The 25,239-nt window shown below is 38.6% G+C and overlaps 1 protein-coding gene across 3 annotated transcripts; it reads right to left on the bottom strand.

Moving 5' to 3' along the window:
* Window positions 1–2,201: 2,201 nt before the first annotated feature.
* Window positions 2,202–24,925, bottom strand: CSNK1D (casein kinase 1 delta). 3 transcript variants are annotated; one of them, XM_068209798.1, is made up of 10 exons: window positions 24,591–24,923; window positions 19,345–19,455; window positions 17,552–17,700; window positions 16,846–17,074; window positions 16,292–16,462; window positions 14,661–14,809; window positions 13,920–14,091; window positions 13,476–13,615; window positions 6,170–6,236; window positions 2,202–4,352 (listed from the first exon to the last, which is right to left on the bottom strand). In XM_068209798.1, exons 1-9 carry the CDS (start codon window positions 24,664–24,666, stop codon window positions 6,204–6,206), a joined length of 1,230 nt encoding a protein of 409 aa, XP_068065899.1. In that variant the 5' UTR covers window positions 24,667–24,923; the 3' UTR covers window positions 2,202–4,352; window positions 6,170–6,203. The 3 variants fall into 3 exon arrangements, with proteins under 3 accessions (XP_068065899.1, XP_068065898.1, XP_068065900.1); XM_068209797.1 differs by lacking the exon at window positions 6,170–6,236; XM_068209799.1 differs by lacking the exons at window positions 2,202–4,352; window positions 6,170–6,236 and adding an exon at window positions 11,541–13,364 and having other exon boundaries at window positions 24,591–24,925.
* Between the last annotated feature and the right edge of the window lie 314 nt (window positions 24,926–25,239).

Genomic DNA, 25,239 nt, shown 5'->3' with positions numbered 1-25,239 from the left:
GTGCCTTAGGATCCACTGATGACATGTCAGACGTGTCAAACAAAATACAATTTTTTTGGCTGTGAGAGCAGAGAAACATTTGCTGTTTGGGGTCATCTAAGAGAAAGATCTGTGCATGACCTCAAATTACCCTGGTTTATCCCTTCCTTAAGGATTAAGGGAAATACCAGAAGCTGGGTCCTGCCTTTGTGCCTGTCACGCTTGCAGGTCTGAACCAAGCTGAGGACTGTAATTGAACAACTTTTTTTTCTTGTAGTGCTCAGGACTAAGTATTTCCTTCTTAGTGCATAATGTACCAAATGAATTCTTGTTCCACATCCCAACCCAAGCATCCTGGATTGTCACAGCAAAGACACTGTAGACTAGGGTTTAGTAATTTAGGATGATCTGCAACATTTCTCCCTTTTTCCACTTTTCCACATTCTTCTTTGTCCATTAGACATACATATATATATCTCAGACCTATACCTTAAGCATTTTGAATCAAGAATTGCCCAAAATGTGATTAACAACATTTTTAGGCATATTTTTGTAGATTCGTTATGTACAGTTCTCCTCTCATTTTCTACTACCCCTCTGCCTGCAGCATGCAATGGTTTTGACAGAAGAACCAAACCATACTAGTCTTAATAATATTAAGCAAGGAAAAAACCCAGCAACGTCTAAGAAGTTGTAAAGTGTTAGCACTGTGCAAATATCTGCTGAAAAAGTCGGTATGATTTTGCTGTGAAACACATTCTTACTGAAGACCAGGCCTCTGAGCACTCTCCTCGTACAAAAGTATTGAACAATGCACATAATCTATACAAATTCAGGTTCAGACAGTCACTTAAATCTATACATATGCATGTAAAATCAATAACTGTCACTTGAATTAATCAGAGGGAAATGTACTGTTTTTAATAACAAAGTATTGCATTCTTTCACATTAAAACCTTTTTATTATTAACCCAGCTCATCCAGTGAATTTTAGAAGCTACTGTAGGACTAAGTTCATGATGGATTACACTTGCTCACAATCTCAAAGCTTAAATTTTGATTCCTGACCAGATGGCTCAGCACTATTAAAAAACCAGCAGCACTGTTTATTTTAATTTGTTATTTTCTATACATGAAGTGCAGCTCTTGTAAAGCTAAAGTCAAAGAACAAAATAAACACCTTTTTACTTAATTATTTAAAAAGAGAAACTTGAAATCAACATGTATGCTGGTCTAGCCAATGCTATACTCAAGGGTCTGGGACATGAGGAAACAAAGACAAGTAGTTGTGCTTATGGTATTTTTTCCTACTGGAAATGATGACTTCATCAACATGCCTTCCTCCAAGGAGTATTTTGAATATTTTAATGAAGGTAACATGGAATATATGGACTCAAATGTCTTCTCTCTTAATATCTCTCTTAAAGCAGAGGATTTATTTTCTTTTTTTTTTTTTTAAGTACTTGTACCACAAAAAACTCAAGCACTCTGTAACCAATTAAGATTATGTAAAACAGTAGCACAGGTAGTATTTTTCTTATAAAAGCATATACACAATTTTAAATGAAAATCTTGAGAAGAAATTAAAATATCCTTCCAACTTTTAAAGGCCTGCTAATAAGAAAACATGGAGGGTTCCTGAAGGTGCGTCTACCCTTGGATTAAAATAGACTTTTGAAAATCACATAGCAAAAACTGGAATTTCATTATACAGGGCACCACTGTGAGTATAGCTCACTATTTTTCTTGCTTTTATCTTAGCTCCCATAATGGATCCAATTCCCCTACTTTACTTTCTTATCAATACCATGCTTTACTTGATACGCAAAAGCATTTGTACAAAATTAAAAACTTCTGGAAAAAAGGATGTATCCAAACGAAAACATTTACCTTTAAACTGGCAAAAAGGGATGCTTTCTGTGAGCAAAGCAATTAATGCTTTCTCTTTCTTCCTGTATATCCCAGAATCATAACTCCCAAACACTTTCACTGAAAGTTTTGGTACCAAGACAGTATCTTCAAATGTTTGCAACTGACAATATTCTTTGTAGGTACAGAAATCCATCAAAAAAAAGAAAAAGGGAAAAAAGAAAAAAAGGAAGAAGGAAAAAGAAAAGAAAAAAGAGAAGAAAAAAGAGAAGAAAAAAATAAGAAAAAAGAAAAGAGTTGCATCAGGTAAACAGTAAGGATTCATTGCAAGTCAGTAAGTTACACCAAGAACAGAAGTTATTATGAATGTATTTACATTTACACAACTGTTAAAGTACACAAATACAGTGGTAGTACAAATGAAGTCCTCTGAGATACTGGTTTATACACAAGTTTATATAGACAGTCTAACTATTTTCTGCATGATGGAATTTAAGTTTTATGAGGACAAAAACTGCCCACAAGTGAGTACAATTCTAGAAGTCTGCAGTCAACTTTTAAGTATAGTACAGCAATCTAATGGTCCAGATACATAAGAAATAAAGAGGCTGCTTTTTTAAGTCCCTCAAACATTACACTATTAACCACAGATATTTACAAGGAAAGCACAGTGAAGTGTAAAACTGCTCAAATGGTAGTGCACATGCCTAAAATACCAAAGTTTATAGTAACTGAGGAAATAATTCTCTTATACAAACTTACCAATCGATCAAATTCTTGAGCTTTTCCACTTTACTCTCCCCAAACACACATTTCCCCCAGTCTGACCCAGAGTACACACAAGCAAATAGCTAATGCTATGAAAGCATCCAAAGAAGAATAATGATACTTGGTACGTGGACTTTTGAAAGGGGCAAAAAAGAATTTATAAACACCCAAAAAATAAAAAGTACTTTCCATAAAATCTGAAGACCAATACACCTTTAAAAATTGTCTCAATTTCTCAAAATACCTAACTGATCAAACAAAATCTCTGCACATACTTTCCAGCACAGAACTTCCCATAATTTCAGTCATAAGAATTCTGGTACTGTTCCAAGTACCATAAGGACAAAACACGTATTTTTACAAGACCATTTATAGTAACAGACAGTATGAAGAATTTCCCATATTTCATAACCAACAGGAGCCAACAACACCTGCAACAACCTGAGCATGTTGAGTCATTCATGCCTAGATAATTACTCTGGGCATTCTCAGGTTAAATATACTTAAGAATTAAATATGATATGCATCTGAATTGTAAAAATTATCAGAATTTTATGGCAAGAATAGGTTACTATGTCTGTGGGGGTGTTGTTTAGGTTTTTTTTTTTCTGTATAAGAATTCCTTTTTTGAGTCTTGGCATGTAACAGAAGGCCTAAATCAATGTATTTATTTATAAACATGTGGATACTGAATGAAACATGCAAATTCATTGAAGATTCAGCAGCAATGTCTATTTTGCACTTGTAACAGTCTCCAAGCTAACCAGCCTCAGAGAAGAGGAAACAAAATTTTCTGAGTAAAAGCAATGTTTCAAAGTATCCATTCACCCAAACTAAAGCAGAGAGACAAACAAACTTTCTAATTCTAAATCCCTCAAACGTCAGTCTTTCACTTTGTTCTTAATGTTCTTTACAAAAAAAGAAATTCATCATTACAATTTCTACTATACTTAAGATTCTCCTGCAGGGTATTTAGTTATCCTCCTCTATGAAACACAATGAGTATTAAAAAATTCATTTGTGCTACACAGAAAGTTAAATGTCCAGTGTGAATGAAGACAGCAAACAGTAAAATAAACTTCTAACAGTTTTAAAACTTCAAGAGAAAACCGACTCAGAATGGGACAATACATGAAAGTAAACAATTTAAATAGCAGTAGATGGTTTTGATTCATTTACATGTTCCCTGGCAAACTAATCTTTTAAACAAGAAATTTCAAGTCTTTATCTTTAGTTCAGGATTGTTTATACTCTACATTTTTAAATCAGACAAAAGCAAGAGTTCTTTACAGAGAAGTAAGCCAATAATTTTAGCAAGATGATACAAAAAACTTTCTTAAACCAAGTAAAAGATTTATAGTTACAGTAGAATAATAAAAAGGGAGTAAAGTCTGCCGCCTGTGGAGGGAAAACTGAAATGGCCATCCAGTAATAGGCGGTGAACTCTGTAAACCATCTTTCTTTTCCGGCCCTGTTACCACAGGGTTCTCTTAAGGTCATTGGGTTTCTGGCAAAAGCGTCCTGTAATGGCAGCTGCTGGAGTCTCTGCATGTTCCTCCAAGAGCCTTTTAGGTCACATGGAGAACTCCAACTTCCGCTCTAGTTTAGGGTATATTTGCTAGTAAAGCCATTGGTAACATGGGAGATCAGCCATGCATTATCTGCCCTCCATGGCAAAATAATTTTCATCGGTGCACAGCAGACTGGAGAACACTGGCAGTAACCCGAGCAGGAATCTACCAAAGCCAAAAAACAAGGCAACATCAGCACATATCCTTCCAGTTAACATACAACTGTCTTGCAATGTACTTCTAAACTATTAATTATCAAAATTTAAGTGTGTGAATTTAAAATCCAATGAGAAATACAATGTTTCACACCCACCTGTAGCTACACAAAGTTCCCTGTAATTTTCCTCTTTTATTAGAAGTTAACATGGAAAATTCACCTTTCCAGCCAGAGGGGATGTTTTGAAGAAAATTAAACAAAGCATAAATGTGTGCAGAAGAAAGAACCAACGAGATGGAAACACTATGAATGCACAGTAATAGACTCAATGGTTAATTAATTTAAAAAATATTAAGAAGGTAAAAAAGAAATTCATTATTTTCAATAGCTTTTCACTTTCCATGGGACACTGTGTTAAAAAGATACTTCTTGTATTTCCATAGCTTGACCTACTGAAATAAGTGTAGCATTACTTCTTACCACTTTCACCGTAAAAGTGAAAAACAACCATACATCTCTGCAATTTAAGAAGCAAGAAACATCTAAGTAGCTGGATCAGTATTTGTTTCAGTTGTGAACAGCTACAAATACTAAGGCATACAGTATAGTCCAACCAATGCAGGAACAACCCAGACCAGAACGTGCCTGTCTCCTGCATACAGGCTTTTCAATGCAAAGCTTTAGGTTTGCTTTTTTCATTTCTTAATATCTATTTTTTTTACTAAGATCTGATAACTGGTCTTTAAAGTGTTAAGCTGTCATTTACAGTTGGATCTTTTTAATGCTATAAACTGTTCATGAAACAGGTTGTGCAGAGTCAGCCAAGCACACAAGCAGAAGGAGAAAACAGAAGAGAAATAGCAGGATTCTTCACCAGCTAGAGATACAGGATTAATGCAAGCTTAGGCTTTACAGAGAAAGTGAGACAGCAGACAAGAGTTATACAACAGAATTTATTAAGGAACAGAAAAATCTCACAGCTTTTTTTTTAATAAGTAGCAAATCAAAGAAGCTCTTGAAATACTTAAGAAAAGTATCCCTCAGCCACTAAGGTTCTGATTCCAACTGAAAGCTGTTATTTCTTATATGAAACCTGTTAATGCCAAAAGCAGAACAGACTAAAAAGCCAAAAGCTGCACACAGAAAGGCAGAAACTTCTACTGCACTGAACAGTGGAAAGGACTTCATAATACCTAAATTCAAGTCTGTCTACCTCTGAGATGCTCATGGTCAACTACTCCTGTTAGCATGTGAACGTTTTTTTTTTAAATACAGATCTGAACAGATCTGAATATTTTTAAAATGAGAGCTCATAAGGCATGGAGAAGAATATAAAACAGTGAAAAATGCACACGGCTGTAATAGAACATTCCATTCACAAAAAGACAAGACAGAACCTCATTTGAGCAATACTGTTAATTGAGTCTTCGTACAGGTATTTTGCTTTAATATTCTGAAGCAGATCTGATTTTTAATGGAAGACATACTGCTGCATCAACATCCTTGGAAAGATATGTAATTCTAATACAGCTAAAAATTTCAACTTGGTTATTTTACTTTATTGTTGATACTTGAATAATTTAAGGGACCTTTTAGGTCATTATTATTGCCAACTCTGCTTAAGAGTCCGAGTGGAACAGCAGCAATAACTCAGCTTTTGGAAAGACATTAAGTTAGAGAAAAATCAATGCTTCATCAAGCATCTGACCAGAAGGCACAGATACAACTATGAGATCACATAAGTAGAAGAAGCAAAGTTGGATGTTTCCAAAGAGTTTTTTCCCCACCCCATATAAAGTTTTGGTGTCTAATGAGAAGCACTCACCCAGTGCTGCCTTCCAACGAAAGGAGACGAGCAGCTACTTGCCATGGTGTTCGAAAGGAATGCTATTCTGAGGTAGGGGAAAAGACAGCAATTTTTAACAGTTCCTCTGCCCCAATATATAAAGATGTCGTAACAAAAATCCAACCTGATCTTGCAGTAGCAACTCTATCTTTTGAGAAGCTCTGAATTCAGACTTCTATAAGACATTTCCATCATATTAAGAGGCACGTAAAAGAAACAAATCATTAATCCTCAAAGGAAGCTGACAAGGTCAGAAGAACAATGCAGAGTATGATGCCTACTAAGATGGATATGTGGAGAAAGATTTGCAGAAATGGAAAATGAAGAAGCACTGGAAGTATCACACAACACTTAAGTTACTCATTGCCAGTGTTGGCTATAGTCTTCTAAAAACTTCTTCCATCGAAGAGACTTAATCAAATACTTCTTTGTGCAGCATTTAAATCCTTCCTTCCAACTACAGAGAATACCTCTTGTTACCAATAGGAATTTGCCATAGCTTTAACTGTTGGGTGCTGAACATGCTACATTCAAGAAAAAATATTAAACAACTTACTGTGTAACCACGAGCAGTCAGACTGAACCTTTTGTTGAAGGAAATGAAGACTACTCACCCATAACTAGACTCTTGAGATGATCACTGCTTTCAGGATGCAGTCTGTGCATGTGGGCCAGCAGAACTGATTCAAAGTAATTTTTACTAGAATACTCATTACCTCATTTACTACCTCATTTACTACTCCTCTTAATGTTTAAAAACTTTGTGTAAAGAAGACTTAGGGAACAATTCACTTCGAGAGTTTAAGAGCACAAGGATCTTTTAACAGCTGGTATGATTTTCTGTCCAACACATTGCATACAGACCTGTAATTTAGGCTTGCTTTAAACTTGAATACATCACTTAGAAATGAATCCAGTATCGATGCAAAGGCAGAGAGGAGAGATGATCTCCTTATTTTACAAGTTGTTTCAGTAGGTAACTGCTTTCACTTATACCTCTGTTTTGCCTTTCTTTACTTGTGAGTGGTTTTAATTTTATGCAATAGGTTCTTCATGTGCTTTCTCCTTAAACATTAATTCCTGTTAAAATCATTGTGTCTCAAACACTACACCAACTCACCCAAGACATTTTCTTAGCTTTTTGTACAAACTGAAAGAAGTAGACTTGAAACTCTTACACTGTACAATCTGTTCTCCCAATTCATCTCACTAATGACACAAAATAACATCTTCACTTCTGTTCATTACTCTATCATACATAGATTCAAGGAGGAAACCACACTAACCTCTCCAACATTACACCTGCCTCCTCAGTCATTCCTTACCACAGATACAGTTCCCCCTGCAGGAAAACAGCCTCCACTTCTTCATCCTAACCAGAATTTGGAGTACTGCAGGAATACACATTTGAATAGACTGTGCTTGACCGCTCAGCTCCTACTGATGTTTATCACCGTGAACTCACAACTTGCAGGTTTTTTGCTGTTGCATTCACTTAATATAATCCAGAAATGTACTGAATAACATGTGCCATAGAATTTACATAATTTCATTAGAAACACTTAAGTTTCATGAACCATTTCATAGGCATTTGTTACTCCAATAAATGCTCAAATGCTTGTTACTTAGTGCTAGAAATTGCATGACTTTTTTAAGGAGAATGACATAGGTGCTATGAGGACAGCATCTTGGATGCCAGGAATGATACCTATTTTGCTATGCTTACCAATTACCCTTTTTCCACAAGCATTAAATTTCTCTGAGAATGCCTAGTTTTCATAAGAGAACTCTGGCTCCTATTATTTGCATTCACAGGCTTAGTTTTTCAGTTTCAGTCTGACTTGATCAGAATTCAGTTTGAAAAAAAAAAAGATAAACACATGGTGTAGTCATGTTTAAGAACTCTACTTAGAGGCAAATAACTTTACTTGTCTGAGTAACCTCTGCATTTCATTGTCTGGAATTTAACAAGTAGCAGCCCTTCCTCTAGATGAACAGAGGTGGAGATTGCAGATGCACTGTTGTCTTACCAAACCAAGGCATAAAGTAAATGAAATAACGAAACTAACACATAAAGTTATAAATAAGAACTCTAACAAATGTCTCTCCTCCAACCCGTGCCTCCAAAGAAAGACTCAGTAGTCTTCAGTCGTCCGGTCTCAAGGTAGTTTATTGTGTGTTATCTAAAAGATTTCTCCCTGAACTGCTGCAGTCCGTTCAGCAGTCAGGCAAGGGCGCACTCTGCCACCCAGGAGGCTGGTGCCCTCTTTTATATCATACATTACGTGTTAAATGTTTATGGTTTTTCCCCAATGCCCATCTCCGATATTGAATAGTGACTTTCTACTCTAAACCAATCTGTGAGTGCCAACATCACCATGAACATGGAGGTTAGGAAGAAGAAAGAAAGAGGACAGGGCACACCCAAGTCCTTCCATCTTAGAACTTCTGACCCCCATGTACAAAACTCAGACCCCTCTGTACAAGGCCTAAAACCCCCCTGTACAGCACTCAAAAATTCTTCCTTTCACTTTGTGACTACTTCTATTATAATATCTAAACTTTTGTGATTTCTTGTTCTTCCTGCAAGGTTGGTAAATTGTTCCATGGATCAAGTTCAAAGCCACAGGGGTCTGTGGCTGCATTCCAGGGTCTCAAATGCTTCTGACCTGGGCCCAGAACATCCAAGAGTGTCCAAGGGACATTCTGGATTCCGACACAAATGTAGTTCTTAACAGAAAATATCTGTAGATATGCATGGTAAATGCTAAATGTTTCTTTCCACCAGGAGTATGGCTTAAGCACTTCCTGAAAAAGGACCTGTGGTAGTATATTTACTTAAGACTTACTAAGGAAACTAGCACACTTGGAATGGACACGGACAAGCAATTGCTATTCTTTATGATTCTCTTGATAAGAAGTGATACAGATGACTCTCTATATTCTTACATCTCTCCAATTAAAATTTGCTTTAATGACTTTGCCACATAACTCAAATACTTTAGGTTTTCCTAAGAACAAGGTATAAAGATAATGGGAAACTCATGGATATAACTGTTGACCTGGCTAACATCTAAGGATAAATTTTGATCACAGAAGAGCTACTTTGGCATTATGGAAACTGTAAAGAGCATAAGCTATCAACACCTGCAACTTGCACCATCCTGCCTGCTAGAGAGTGACAACTGGGAAAATGAAACATGAATTTTCTCTAGCAAGCTCAAGTAGTAGCATTATAAGCTATAGTCTGAGTAAAGTGTTTCAGTCACACCGTCCAAGTTGCAGAAGGTGAAGGCAAGGTTGGGAAAATGAAGGGATTGGGAAAATCCACTGTGGAAGATGACCAGGTTTGGGACTGCTTAAGGAACCTGAAAGTGCACGAGTCTGTGGGACCTGATGACATCCATCCATCCATGGGGTCTGAGGGCTCGGGCTGAGTAAATGGCTACACCACTATCCATCATATTTGAGATGTCATGGCAGTCCAGTGTAGTTCCCTCTGACTGGAAAAGGGAAAACCATAACCCCCAGTTTTATAAAGGGAAATATGACACAGGGAACTACAAGCCAGTCTCACCTCAGTGCCTGGCAAAGTCATGTAACAGATCTTCTTGGAAACAATGTTAAAGCACGTGGAGAATAAGGAGGTGATTGGTGTTAGACAACATAGCTTCACTGAAGGTAAATTGTGCCAAACAAATTTGGTGACCTTCTACAGTGTGGCTAAGCAGTGGTGGATGAGGGAAGAGCCACATATGTCACTCACCTGGACTTGTGCAAAACACTGGATGCTGTGTCACATGATATCCTTGTCTCTAAACTGGAGAGACACAGATTTGACACATGGACCACTTGGATAAGATGGTTCTTATCCACTTGGTGGATAAGAAATTGGCCGGATGGTTGCACTTAAAGAATTGTGGTCAGTGAGTCCATGTCCAAGTGGAAAGCAGTGATGAGTGGTATTTCTTCATCAGTATAGGGAGCGGTGCTGTTCAAAATCTTTGTCAGCAACATGGACAGTGCAAACAAGTGTACCCTCAGCAGATTTACTGAAAACAACAAGCTGTGTGGTGCAGTCAACCTGCTGTAGGGAACGGGATGCTACCCAAAGAGACCTTAACAAGCTTGAGAAGTGGATCTCTGGGAGCTGCACGTAGTTCAACAGGTCAAGTGCAAGGTCCAGCATGTGAGTCAGGTCAGCCTCAAGCATAAATACAGACTGGGTGAAGAATGGATCAAAATTAGCTCTGGGGAGAAAGACTTGGGTGTGCTCATGGATTAAAAGCTCAACATGACTCAGCAATGTGCACCTGCAGCCCAGAAAGCCAACTGCGTCCTGGGCTGCATCAAAAGAAAAGCAACCAGCAACTCAAGAGAGGAGATTCTTGCCCTCTATTCTGCTCTTGTGAGACCCCATCTGGAGTACGTGTCCAGGTCTGGGGCCCCCAACACAAGAACAATGCTGACAATGTTAGAATGAGTCCAGAGGAGAGCCACTAAGCTGACAACAGGGCTGGAGCACCTCTTCTATGAATACAGGCTGAGAGAGTTGGGGTTGTTCAGCCTGGAGAAGAGAAGACTTTGGGGAAAACTGAGAGTACCCAAAGGGGGCTTACAAGAAGGCTGAAGAGGGGCTGTTCACATGGCATGTAAAAAGTGCATGTAGTGACAGGACAAGGGTGAATGGCCTTAACCTGAAGGAGGGTACATTTATTTATCAGGAAGAAATTCTTTACTATAAGGGCAGTGAGGCATTAGAACAGGTTGCCTAGAGAGGTCGTGGACTCCTTATCTCAGAAGATGTTCAAGGCCAGGCTGAATGGGGTTCTGAGTAACCTGGCCTACTGGGTGGTTCTCTGCCCATGGCAGGGTGGTAGGAATGATGTGATCTTTAAGGCCCCTTCCAGTCCAACACATCCCCCCTGCAAGTCTGTCTTGCCATCCAACTGCAACAGGCCCATGGGAATCTGTTCAAATTATACTACAGTTACACACTGTTATTTGGCCACCGTGAGTAGATACCAGCACTGTTTCACTGTCTTAAGAACTAAATGAATACAGCAGTCAATGATTTATTAGTTCTAACAAACTCAAGAGAAGATCTGGACTAGGCCGCTTTTGAGACTGTAAAGAAGTCAACTAAGCAATCCTATACTTGGAGCAGAGTATTAAAAACAGCAGGTATGGAATGTGCCATTAAGCCAGATGGTACTGTTGGCCCATATCACAAATTACACATCTGGATGTTTAAAGATCACTCAGAAAACTGCCCACTGCCCTCACAGTATTCACATTCTACAGGCCAGGCAGAACCAAAATGGATCTACAAGCCCAATTGTATTACTCGTATCTTGAAATGTTTACAATAGTGCCACCTGCACAATGAGCGACATGTCACGAACATAGCAAAAACATTAAAGATGTACTTGCACCTAAAACAATCAAGTGGCATCACTGCATTTCTGTCTGTTACTGTTATAAGTCATTTATCTGACTGTTAACAGAGACAAAGAGTCTGTGATATGCTCAGAATGCCAAAGACCTGGCAATACACTTTGCCAAGAAACCATCTTTATATTAAAGTAAATATTCAGAGAGAAGTCTGCATCAGAGCCTCACAGAATATTCAAGGTCAAAAAGGACCCCTGGAAATCATGTAGCCCAAAGTACAGTCAACTAGAGCAGGCCACTCAGGACAACGTCCAGTTGGGCTCCAAGTAATTTGGAAAAGGGAGACCCCACAACCTCTTTGGGCAACGTGTTACAGTCCTTGCCCACCTTCATAAAAAAAAAAGTTTCTCTGTATGTCTATATGGAATTTCCTGTATTTCAATTTGTGCCCACTCTCCACTGTCCATTCACTGGATATTGCTGCAAACAGTCTGGTTGCACCTTCTTTACATTCTTCTAACAGGTATTTATGCAAATTTACAAGATCCATAACTATGCACAATTCTCCCCTCTTTCTTTTCAATGTATTTAAAAATACTTCAATGTGAGAATTTATGGAAGCAAGAATAGCAGTTCAGTGAAACTTGTACCAAAGCCAGTAGATAAAACCTCACCTATACCCTATTCTTGCCCAGTCATTTCTGCTCCTGAACTGCTCATCCCTTGTGCAAGCACAAATATCCGTGCAGCCACATGGTGAAGCAACTAATTCAGCTTAAAACCCCCCCCGGCCCAAATCCCACTTTGCTTTTATCACAATGGAATTGTTTCTCCAACCCACTTCACACTCAGTCTTCATTAGAGATATCCACCTGGCCCCCATCTAAAAAACTGTTCTTTCAAGCAGTAAGATTTCCTACGTAAGAACACATACTATCCAAAAGTAATTAACTCTGCCAATTAAATGATGAAGCCAAAAGGAACCAAGTTAATTTTTTGTCAATGTGCTCTGTCAACGAGGAACAAGTCTCTGGCAAAAATGATGCAGTTAGAGCTCCTGCACAGTAGTGAGGCATGATGGAAAAAACCCTAGGTCACCGCAATAGTCCTCCTAACATATTGCTTTCCCAGAAATGTTGCAGAATGACTACAAATTGGATGATTACCATTTTGTAAGTAAGACTAAAAGTAAATTGTACAAAGCCAAGCCACACACTGTTTGGGACAAGACTGTCAATATGCTGAGGAAGGAATGTTTTAGCTACAGCACAGAGATAGAAACACATTTAACACTGTTAGCCCTAAAAAGAAAGATTCCTAAAATTTCTTTGCTAAGTCACTGTGAGCAGCAAGGATGATTTCAGTGCTGACTATGAATCATTATCATTTATCCTCCTGCCACTCTCTTCAAATGAGCCTTCTGCAACATATCCATCATCCATGTATGTGGCCTCTTATTGGCTCTGAATTAAGAGCACTGCACTACAACTTTCTTCACCATTGCACCTTCCATTCTTCACTAAATGCTTCTTGCCTTTTCTGCACCAATATTGTCTGCTCTGCTGATCTGGAAACAAGATTCACTACTGTCTCTTATTCTGCTTCTTCACGGATAACAGATATAAGAAACTCTATTAGTCAAGGAACTAAATCCCATAATAGTAGGTTAAAATGCTGCACCTCTAGAAATTTGCATCCTCTCATTGCTGTCAAGGTAAGAATTTCTTTACACCCACATCATTCAGGCTAAATGTCAAGCATTTACACGAATGAACATCATCTGCAAAAACAGTATGAAATCACATCAATTACCTGTTAAGTTCTTATGGCAAATTAACTTTATCAAAATCGCCTTCATTTTTTCCAATACATAGATTTATTTTTTTTTTACCTGCGAAGTTGACATGCGAGAGGTATCTTGTCGGCCTGTTAAATCAGATGAGGAGATATTGACTGGGGCACCACGATGCAATCTCATACTCACTTTCCTTTCTCGTTCCATACCAGATACTGGCCGAGGAGAGGTGTTGGCTGTGAGAAAAACAGTATTAGATTCTCATAACGAGACATGCCATGTTAACATGGTCACTGGAAAAATTACACTCTTAAGTGTTTGCACATAAAAATTCCACATAACCAAACGAGGAATCAAGGCCACTGTTTGACATTTCATAGAAATATGAGTATCAGTTGCCAGGATATGAGCATATGCAAATTCCTTCAATCTACTAAAAAGCAAGGGAGAAAAAACCAAACCAAAAGGCCAAACTCTGCCCAGAGACAAATCGCCAATTAGAGTAGTCTATAAGTACTTACCCAGTACTTGCTTACTTACCAGCATGTGAAGTTGGGGTAAGGGGAGTAGGAGGAGCTACATCTTGCGTTCCTCTTAACCTGCCAGAAGCAGTGGAGGGTAATCCACGTACAGCTGGATTTCGTGTATGTCTTAATCTTTCCTCTCGCTCCCGCCTTTCACGTTCAGCATCTTCAGCTGCTCTGCTTGCACCCTACGGGTCAAGACTAGTGAACAACTTCAGGGATTATTGAGCTTATAACTATTTGTTTGGATAAAAGTACTGAAAAGGAAGAACTGGACAATGTGTGAACTTAAGTTTGAGAAGGCACCAACTGCTTTGGTAAAATTTCTTGAGAACTATCATAAGTTTTGTTCATACAGCTGCTTGGATAGTCTTCAAAATGCTAATCTACACACATACTGTTATGGCAGCTGGACACCTCCTCAAACATTGCAAATGACTCATGTTAAAGATCAAGGTGGGAGAAAGTAGTAATTCCACAACCTAGCCTGGTGACTGCCCTGAAGGATCTAAGAAGCCTTCCACATTAAAAGCCTTGTAACTGTAATTTAGTTGTCAAGCCTTATAGCGTGGATGCCGTATCGCCTGCCTTTCCTCATTTCCTGATCTTTCTCTCTATACAGTAGAGTTGACAAGAGGAAAAAAGGAAAATGATCTTACAGTATCAGTTAAGATATTCAAAACTGACAATGCAGTAAAAAAACCCAACCAAAATCATTAAAAATTCAAAGTTTTAGAAAGCTATGACAGCTACTCACAAATTTCAGCATGTTCCAGTCAAATACATAGTCATAGGAGAATCCTTGCCGATGAAAAAGGTTTCTGAATAATTGCCTTAGATAGGAATAGTCTGGCTTGTCATCAAAACGCAAAGAACGGCAGAAATTCAAGTATGTGGCAAATTCAGCTGTAATTAAAGGAAGCCTGTTTTTTATCTTCAGTTTCACACTGGCTTTTTGTAATTCTGAGTCAAAACTACCCAAACCACCCCAAACCTGAAAAGCAGGGTATCTTCTTAACATAAGAACAAGAATAATGATCTTATACTAGAAATCCACTAAAGGAAACACTATCATGTCAACCCTGAAAAATAAATTATTTTTCTATCGCAGAGCAGGCAAAGATCTCATTTGTCGACAGCACAGAGTACAGTTCTTCAACCAACAGCTAGTGGGGGAGAAAAGGTTTAAAACTTTGCTTGGAATATACTGAACACAATTTATTGTGGGACATGGAACAGCATTTCTTTGTTAAGGCACACAGAGACTCATGTCTGCTGTGTCACAAAACACACAAAAACTTTATCTCCCAGGTCAGTCATGCCACACTTTTAATTTACAATAGTCTGAACACTTGTTTTTAAATGGCAAGCAAAATATTATAAAGTAAAAAAAAAAAAAAAAAAAAAAGAATACTGTAGTGAATTCAGTGCACCAGAGAAAATCAGCAGTATCAAAATACTAGCTTTTGACTTTAGGTCTTCCCAAATGAAATAAGATAATAATTTATATTAAGAAAGAAAATCTAACAAATGGCACAAGAGAAGCTGATTAGTCTTCCCTGCCTGTAAACCCCAGAGAAAACATGTAATTAATGAATGTAAAGGAACATGTATGAAGCAACATTTGAAACACATAAAAAATGATGATTTTTTATACAACCCAAACAAAAACTATAGTTCTTGTCATTGTAACTAGCTGCCGAAGCCAAGAGGGTGACGAGATAGAACTCTTTGTGAAATGAAAATAGTCTCTGGTGATGGCTAGTGTTATTATGTTTTAAAACAAATTTAAGTATCATTTTACAATACTCAAAAATGGCTTATTATTGTTTTGGTGTAAATAACAAACTGAGAAACAGAACTGCTCTGAGGCATGATGCTAGGATACAGCAGGGTTTCTTATGCCTCTCATAAATTCTAATCCATCAGCAGGTGAAATCAGATGAACCTGGGATGATAATTCCCAAGTGAAACAACTGCAGTAGATAAGAAATGCATCTGACTACACAATCCAATTCGTCCAAGAAACAGTACCCACACAGATAGAGAAAGAGGCAGTTTGTTAAAATGTTGTCTGTTGCCAATTATCCAGCCAAAAGGCACACAAAAAATAGAGCACAAATCAGGGTACCATGCTACCTTTCTTCTTGAGGGCACTTCAACAGTTGAGACAAGGGATCCCTAGAAATGCTCCACGAACACACAAGATCTGTCTTCAGCATAGTATTTTTACCACAGATGTGGTAAAATCATGGGGGGATAAGGAAGGGGAAGAGGAGAGGGAGAGAGACAGACAGTGAAAAAGAGTAGTAGAATGTAACATAAGGAAAGGAGATGTACCACTAAAACATGAACACATAAGCCTAGTGTCACAGAAGAGTAACTTACAAGGATATCCTTTACATAAAACCTCAATGGGTGTAGACATTTTCTTTTCACTGATACGTTCGTATTTCTGCCTCTTTGTTGCTGCTTTCAGTCCCTGCCAGGGGAGGGAGCCCAGGTTAAAATACATCAGTACATAGCCCAAGGACTCCAAGTCATCTCTGCGAGATTGCTCTACAACAGCATAAAAAAGTGAACTCATTAGGTTTCATTTTCTACTGGCAAAACAAAAGTCTGTGCAACAAGACTGTTATAAAACCCTTACAAAAACAAGAGACAGTTGAGAGTTACTATGCCCACGATAAACTCACTCAGTAAAAGAAAAGCCTATTATCCTTGCAGTTATTAAGAAATGTGCTAATTCCTGAGCATTACAAACTCAGACTGAACAGACACCTAATATAGACTGAATCCCACCTAATCGAGATACACAAGGCCATGCATGCTGTCAAAAATAGGGACTGTCTCCTATGCCTCCACAAAGCAACATCCACTTTCACTAAAATTACATGCATTGACACTCTTCAAGTTTCTATTTATTGCTTTCCCCAGCTCACCAATTCCAAGATGAGTGTTGATGGATGCATAACGGGCAGTTCCTGTTAAGTTTTTATTTTCACGATATGGAATATGTTGGTGAGTTCGAGCATCTCGATACTTCTTTGCTAGTCCAAAGTCTATTATGTAGACAAGATTGCCTTTTTTCCCCAGGCCCATTAAGAAGTTATCTGGTTTCACATCTCGGTGGATGAAGTTCTTAGAGTGAATATATTCAATTCGACTTATCTAAATACAGAATCACAAAAAAAATCATTGTTGAGAGACTAAGCACACATCTTTTTCTGACAAATACACTAGCAATTGTGTCTAAATAATGAAAGAGGCAACCTCCCTTTTTATTGTAAAATATAAGAGCATTGAAGAGAACATAACTTAGAAGACAACGGGCAAAGAGCTTTCCAGGTCTTTGCCTGTGTCTATTTTACAAAATCAGGACAATCTGTTTCCAAAAGCTTTCTTGCAGAAATTTCTTAGTCTTTGAGCAGTGCAACACCTGGTTTGCAAACAGTGCAGATCCAGTTTTTAAAGAAGAACTGGTCATCACTTTCAGTGGGATAGCTTGAATTTACAAGAACAGAGCTACTTTTAAATTTTTTCTCTATTAATACAGCCTATTCAGCTCTAAATTTTAGAAATAAAGTTTATATGATCAAAAAAATTCAACATTCCAACATATTTCAAGATAACAAAGCCATTTCCTACCATTTGGTCAGCAAGTAACAGGACTGTCTTGAGACTAAATTTCCTTGAACAAAAATTGAAGAGATCTTCAAGACTTGGTCCCAACAATTCCATCACCATAACATTGTAGTCCCCTTCAGCTCCACACCACTTAATTGTGGGAATACCCACTAGGAAAAAGCAAACCATTTATTCAGTATAACAATTTGATTTATATAATTCATACACACAAATCTTCAAGGCTCTTAAGATTAATTCTGAGTGTCATTACCACAAATGTTTCCATTTACAGTGAAGCTTAATATTTTATGTTCAGACATTCCAAAATTAAATGTGTGATAACTTCCAGCAGAATCAATAAAAAATTCTAGCAATGGAGGTCTAAAAATAGCCTTTTTTTTCCCCAGAAACCTTCTAGTCTTCATACTTATAACTTTAAAGTATTGAGCATCTTTGTTGGATTTGAACCCTAAGCATTTTACCAATATTAATATGCATGTAGTCTCTAAGATGCAATAAGGCACAAATCAGGAGTCTGAAAATAAAGACCCTGACAAACCACTAGATATTATAACTGAAGAAGGCCTTAGAAATTAACTTAGTTTCAAAGCCTACAAAATCACCATTAAATACCTGTCTCCTTCATCAAAATTTGCAATTAATTTCTACTCTTCCTTCATATTCTTGTCTTTCCTTCTGTTCCATGGTATTTGGTATTTGGCGAATCTCTACCAAAGTAGCACTGTTTATGAGATGCATTATTCATTCGGTTTTACAGTACGATAATTCGCCCAAATTTACAGAGGAAGTCAGGAACCTTATTTCACATAAAAATGTAGAAACACTCAAATATTTTGAAATAAACCTGCATGTAGGTAGCCATATTCAGATTTTCAAATGCCTCACTCTGAGTTAATTTTGTGCATTTTGGTGTGAAATGCTGTAATTTGCTGAATTTAAAGGAAACATGTTACTCTATGAAGGCTATTTCGGTTACATGCAGGTGGCAACTGAATGAGGCAGGAATTAAAAAATAACTAAATGCAAATGCACATTATTATCAATTTCTAAAGGTCTTATTATCCTACTCGGCATGTACTTGAGATACAGCATGGAATATACTCTTTATGCAAAGCATATCCTCATTTAGGAAGAATTCAAGGGACTATGAAACAAACACAAAACTGAACTACACTGGGTTTATGTCCCAGAACTGCGCAGGAATGTTAGGTTTCTGAAATTCCAAAATATATGAATAAGTTATTGTAGCAAAGCAACACGCATTAGCTACGAAGTTGCTGCACTCCTATTCTCCACTACTAATGCCATTTTGTCTTTGAACTCTCCCAGCAAGGAAATATTTTTAACACAGAAGAAAGAATACTAACATGCACAAAAAAATTGACCTGATTTTTAGAAGTTTAGAACTGTGCTACCATAACAAGCAAGTCAGGTAAAATGGTCCAAAGCAGTGGTTACCATCTTTCACTGATCCATGAGAATCATAAATAAATCACTGTTCTGGGACCAAACTTCTTTTCACATTGTACAAGGTCCTCCCATTTTAATATTTCGGGAACCATGAGAAACTTTGGAGGATCTTACTGGTTATCATGAAGCGTGATAGCCATGGATTTGAAACCGCTCCTCTACAACCCTTGCAGAACTGAAATGCTGCTCTTCATTTACCCTGCTGCCTTTCCCACCTTCTCCTTATTTCTCAAAAGATATCCCAAACATTAACTGCCAGGTGGCAGATAGATAACAGGTGTAAAAGCAGTAAAATCTTTGAAGAAGGAAAATAGTTTGCTTGCCTCCACCCTGCATCATTTTGTAGATTTTACTCTCGATGTGGAGCTGAGGATGTTTGGTTTTCACGCATTCCAACTTTATTGCAACCTCCTCTCCAGCAGCAATATCAGTTCCTAAAACCAGAAGAATTAAAACATTGGTCAAAATATTTTTAAGATGCATTTCCTTTGCCAAGACTAAAACAAAATGAGCATCAACAAGCTCCTTCTAAATGGCAAACATCCAGAGATTAAGTACATTCAGCCAGGATTATCTAAAAATTCTTCTGAAACCGTACAGATACTCTCCAACAGACTAGGATTACGAGAAACAACTATTAGACACTGAAGCACAAGAATCCAAAATTGCTGCTATCCCATTTAAAAAAAAAAAACACAAAACAAAAAACCCAGGAAAACAACAAAACTAAACCAAGCACATCTCCTCAGGGATGTCCTTCCACTTCCAGTCTGTGGTAAAAATGCTCAGAATTAATCTTTACAAACGTGGCACACAGACCCACCAACGGAAGAAGTACTAAGAATTCAAATCACCTCCTCTTACGTCTTGGAAATAAGAGACTACAATTTCCCTAGATCTCAAGACAGTCCAGCTGTACCCTGACACCTCATTTTACTTGGCTGGAAGGCAGATTATCTAGACTAAAGAACCTGCAGTCTGCAAAAGCTTTCTTTAAATCTCATTAAATTCTTGTTTTAAGAATCAAAAAACACTTACCTGTTCACTTTCAAAGTATGTTTCTTAAATAGAATCAGTCAAGAAAATACACACTCTCACAGCTAAGCAACTTACAAACTACAGGAAAAAAGGAAATAGCAAAAGGAAATGTGTGATACTTCACAGCCATTATCTCCAAGTCTCTCTACTTCAGGAATTTGGCCTACACTTTCTGCTTTACCTCATGGTTCAGGATCATGTGAAGTACATCACCTACTGTTCGATCTGATCTCCACTTTCAAAAGCCTAATTTGAGGTTGTTTTGTCTTGTTGAGAAAGAGCAAACAATCATTTTGCACTCAACTTTTTCCATGATCAGGACTGCATACACATTTACACTACCTCACCTTCCCCTTAACTCTTTTCAAAATTCAAAAACTTGTCATTCCCTGTATCAGTAATTTTTAATTACTGCATATTATTTCCCATTTCCCTTATGTGTACCTTTGTCATTTCCATAATACCCTTTCTGGGAGTCACACAAAGCAATTAAGACACATGTGCATAAAGATGTATTTTTCCGCCTACCTATTTTCCCCCATGTTTTTCTCTGACCATTACATTCTACTGACCTAACTTTTATAGTTGCAAAATCCTGTTCCTGTGATTAAGGAGCTACTTCAGTGCTTTACAGGCTTTTGTGCTATAAAGTCAGGAAAACTAAGGCTACAAAGACATGCTAACGTCCCACACCTCAAAACGGACATGATTATTCACTTGGGCAGGAACTGATACTGAATGAAATCATCTGAGCTCATGCAAGACTATGTGTCTTTTTCTACATTAATAAAATGTCTTTCCATTTGTACGCACAAGTGGGTATCAAGGTGGCGTTGCCAGAACACTGAGTTTCTCTGAGTGGACACTGCAGCTGGTATTTATTAGGCATTTCACCCTGAAAATCAACAAAACATACGAAGCTCACTCTAGATACAACTCAAGCCACTGAAAAAATGCAGAAGAAAAATAAGGCTGCACATATTACTCTTTTTATCTAGCACAACAGGTGACAGGATCCTGGATTGCTACTTTGGACACAGTACAGTCGCAGCAACTGAAAGCTCTTCAATATGTAATCTAGTATTTTTCACATTTCATGAATGAATTATTAAATTAATCTCGGTGAACCCAGAGATTTGAAAGCATGTATCAACAAAACAAGGAGGCATGACTTATTAATACTGACCTCCCCACCACAAAAGAACCACACAGCTCCTGACCTTTCTTGAACATCTCTTGTTCTCCCAAGTTCTACAGGGAGGGTGTAGACCGAAGAACATATTAACCAATGAGCGATCAACAGCAATGGGGGTGTTTTGGGGTTCCAGTTGGTTTGCCTTTTTAAAAAATCTTCTCTGATCCAAAAGAGACATAAACTTCCATCTGCATATAATGAAAGACATGTCTCTCTAAAGACAGCTGCAGTCCTCTGCGGTTGATTAATGCAAAAACTGTGTAGGAGGATCAAAACCTGTATTATCAGGATTGAGTCCTGCTCAACGCACCATTAAACTTACTTGACAGACCATGGTCTCGATCTGCTAGGTCACTTCTCAGCATATTTGCTCTTCCTAAGAAGTTTTACCACCTAAGAAAGCCAAGATTCCTTAGCCTGAACTCCGCTTCCGTGTAAGCCCTCTCCTCCAAGACAAGAGATTTCATACTAAAATAATGCAATTAATATTTCTGAGTCCAGCAAAACCAATGAGAGTGGCACAAAAATTGAAATAATTTTGCCAAGCAATCCAGTACTTGTCCCCAAGTAGGGACTTTTGTCTACACCTTAAACCTGAGACAAAAGTTTCTAAAATTTTACAGCGCCCTCTATTCCACCAAAAGCTTAGTTTCCTTTAAGGAATATGTAATAATATTTGAGAAGTAGCAGTTCTATAAAAGGAATCATTAAAAAGTAGTAACAAGCAGTATAATGAGAAGTCGCCGTTTCTAATTGAAATAGAAAGACTAAAGTTGTGAAAGCTTTTTTTTTAAATGCAAAGCTCTTATGTACTTGTAACTGTGAAGTCCTCTTCCCTAAGGGAGGCCTTGGAAATTATTTTAATTAGTTTACAACCTAAAACTCATTCTCAAGAAAAAATATATACATAACACAAGAAACCATGAAAACACTGCGACTACTACTTTGTCTTTATGACTCATTACTACTTGACCTCATGCTCCAGGCAACAAAACAAATGCTTACTCTGATACATTCACTCCTGTCCACTTTCTATACTATTTAGAATATCTGTGTACCAATTTCTTTCATATCTTCCCCTGCAAGGTAACTTAGGTAAACTCCTAAATTTCATTTTCTTTAAGTTGTCCATGCTTATTTATTTACAGTAGTGCCTTACAATTAATAATTCTGTCCCACAGACCCCCATTCCAAATTCCAGAAGACAAATTTCGAGGTACAAAGAAGAAGAGGAAAGGATGTGAAAGAACTATGCTCCTAACAATGCTGTTGGTTTCTTATTCCAAAGTAGGGTAAAACAGAAAGGGTGGGAAAATGGAGGACGCCCCTCCCCTCTACCCTGAAATGTCTTCAACACCCTTGTTGCTGCATTTAAGACAAAACCTGGGGAGTGGAAACAGGCAAAATAGTAAAATCTTCATTTTCAAAGCATAAAACTGAGCTGGGAATGTACCCTAAAATAATCTACAAATTCATTGAAGCCTATGAGAAGGCATGTCTACTTAAAAATAAATATTGACATCTGAAATAACATTATGAATTGTTTTAAGACACTTATGTCTACTGTACAGTCTGAACAATGGAGCAGTAACTGGAATGTTTTAAAAACTGACCACATTTTGTTATCACAAAAACCAGTTTTCAAACATCTGTTCTACCAGATAATGGTAGGCAATGCAAATGAGACTCTACAAAAGGCTTCAGTTCTTGAGAGACAGTAATTTCCCCTGGAAAAATAAAACCATGCCACCAGCTGGATCTTCTATTCACAAACTTCCATGCTAGTTCCATGCCTGAGCCATACTTCCATGTAAATGGCATGACATTTGCAGTAAGCCTTGAAAGTAAATCCAGGACAATTATTTAGAAATAAAAAAATGTAAAACCCAGAGAATTTATTGCACAAAATTCAGTATGGCATTAATATATACACTAGCATACAGGGAACTATTACTTTCTGTGCAACTTCACTGGTGTAAGCTGCATTCATAGAGATAAAAGTGACTCATAAACATTTATTTCACTTGCACTTGATATTAATACTGTATAACAATCTGATTTACCTAAGCAGTAGTCAAAAGTTTAAATTTTTCAAATGATCTAAGACTTTTCAGATTTTAACTTGCTGTCTTAATTTCCCCCCAAAATCCCAATGGAGGCTAACAAGGATTTTTGCACAAGCTTTACGACAATCTTCTATGGTCACATCTTCAATCTTCTACACATGCATTGCAGAGAGGAAGAATGACGTTCTCTGACTCTAGACAATCACATACCTTCAGTTAAAATAGAGTATTTTTCATCAGGCATATGATCTGTCTTATGGATAAAAAGTATTTAATTATCTGTAAACAAGCAGCTTTAGGTAACAAATTATTTTGGAATGCCAGCTGTGCACTGCAGGATGTATAAAAAAAACAACCCCCACCTCTCATACTGCATGCACTACCAAACGTACCACATAAGTTAGCAAGTGACATTATTTTTATCTTCCACAGTCAATGAACCACCCCCCCCTCCTTGATTTGCTTTTCTAGGTTAATACAATTTTCAAAAGCAGAGTACTTGTGTCTACCAGATGGGACATAATGCTCATATTTCTTTGGATTTAACCCACTTCACATGGCTTGAGAGTTTGCCGAATATGTAGAGTATTTTAAAAAAACCTGCTTTCAAAATTTGTTGCACCCACTACCTGTGCTTGTCATAAACAATAGCAGCAGTAGGCTATGTTAGAGAGCTATAATAATGGACTGGCAAAGAGAATTCCAATCCTGTACGTTTTACAATTGCCCAGCGATCACATTTAGGCGATGGTCAGCAACAGGATAAGCCAAACTACAAGGATTATTTGAAGGGTTTAAAGGTTTTTTACTGCAACTTAATCACTTGTATTTGTGTAAATTTGTTTAGGCCTCACAGGAGAATAAACATCCTTCTGACAATTTTTCCTAGTCCACTGCAGCGATATTTAACCCTGGTACGTTTCTTCCCAAAACGTTTTTTCGAATGCGGTGGGTTGTGGGTTTTTAGGGTTTATATGGTTTTGGTTTTTTTTTCTTCCTTGTTTTCAGATGAGCCGACTTTTACCCTTATGCCCATTTTACCGACTCGAATGGTGCCCAAGGTCACTAGACAGCAATAAGAAGAGGCAGCCGAGTAAACCAGAATTCCTGATTTCCGCACTATCCAAATTAGGACATGAAGTCAACGAAATATTAAATTACTGCTGCTGTGTCCCTAGCCCAGGTACTTGCCCGACCTGGCTAGGCCCTCGATGTTCTCCACACAGCCACAAAACAGCCAGCTAAATCCCCAGCGAGCCACCCTCCTTACCCAGGTAGATATCCCCGAAAGAGCCGCTCCCGATCTTCCGGCCCAGCCGGTACCGGTTCCCAACCCTCAGCTCCATGGCAGCAGCTCGGGTCGTCCACGACCCGGTTCTGTCGCTCTGCCCGGCCTGCCGGCTCTCCTTCTGACGCCTCACAGTCCTGCGGTTTCGGATGCCATCGCGGCTTTGGTGTCGCCGCTCGATACTAGCGAGACAAGCAAGACCGTCGCCGCAGCTTCTAAGCAAGATGGACACGGATTCCCGACACGACCGACGCCTCAGCCCCTCCGGCCCCCAGCCACCATACTGCGTGACCTCACTTCCCTAGCGACGGGGGCGGGGCGCGCTGCCGCAGGGCCGGGCGCGCGGCGGGCGGGGCGCGGATGCCGTCCCAGCTGCCCCGCGCCGCCGGTCTTCCGGTGCTCGGCTCGGCAGGAGTCGGGCGTCGGTTCTTGTCCCGTCGTGTCGCGCCGTCCCAGCCACCTGCCGGGTGGCGAATGAGGCCCGCAATCTTCCCGGTGTGTATGGCGTCGTCGTCCCCGCGGCCGTCGGTCACCGCAGCGGAGTTGAGCAGATGAGCTCCGGCAGCACTGCGTTCCGAGGAGTGCCCGTTTGACCGGGAAGGCGGAAGGGCGGGGCGGGGAAGAGTGGTGC

This window comes from Anomalospiza imberbis, chromosome 19, assembly GCF_031753505.1.
Source record: "Anomalospiza imberbis isolate Cuckoo-Finch-1a 21T00152 chromosome 19, ASM3175350v1, whole genome shotgun sequence".
Lineage (NCBI taxonomy): Eukaryota > Metazoa > Chordata > Aves > Passeriformes > Viduidae > Anomalospiza > Anomalospiza imberbis.
This window is presented reverse-complemented; position numbering and strand designations above follow the sequence as displayed.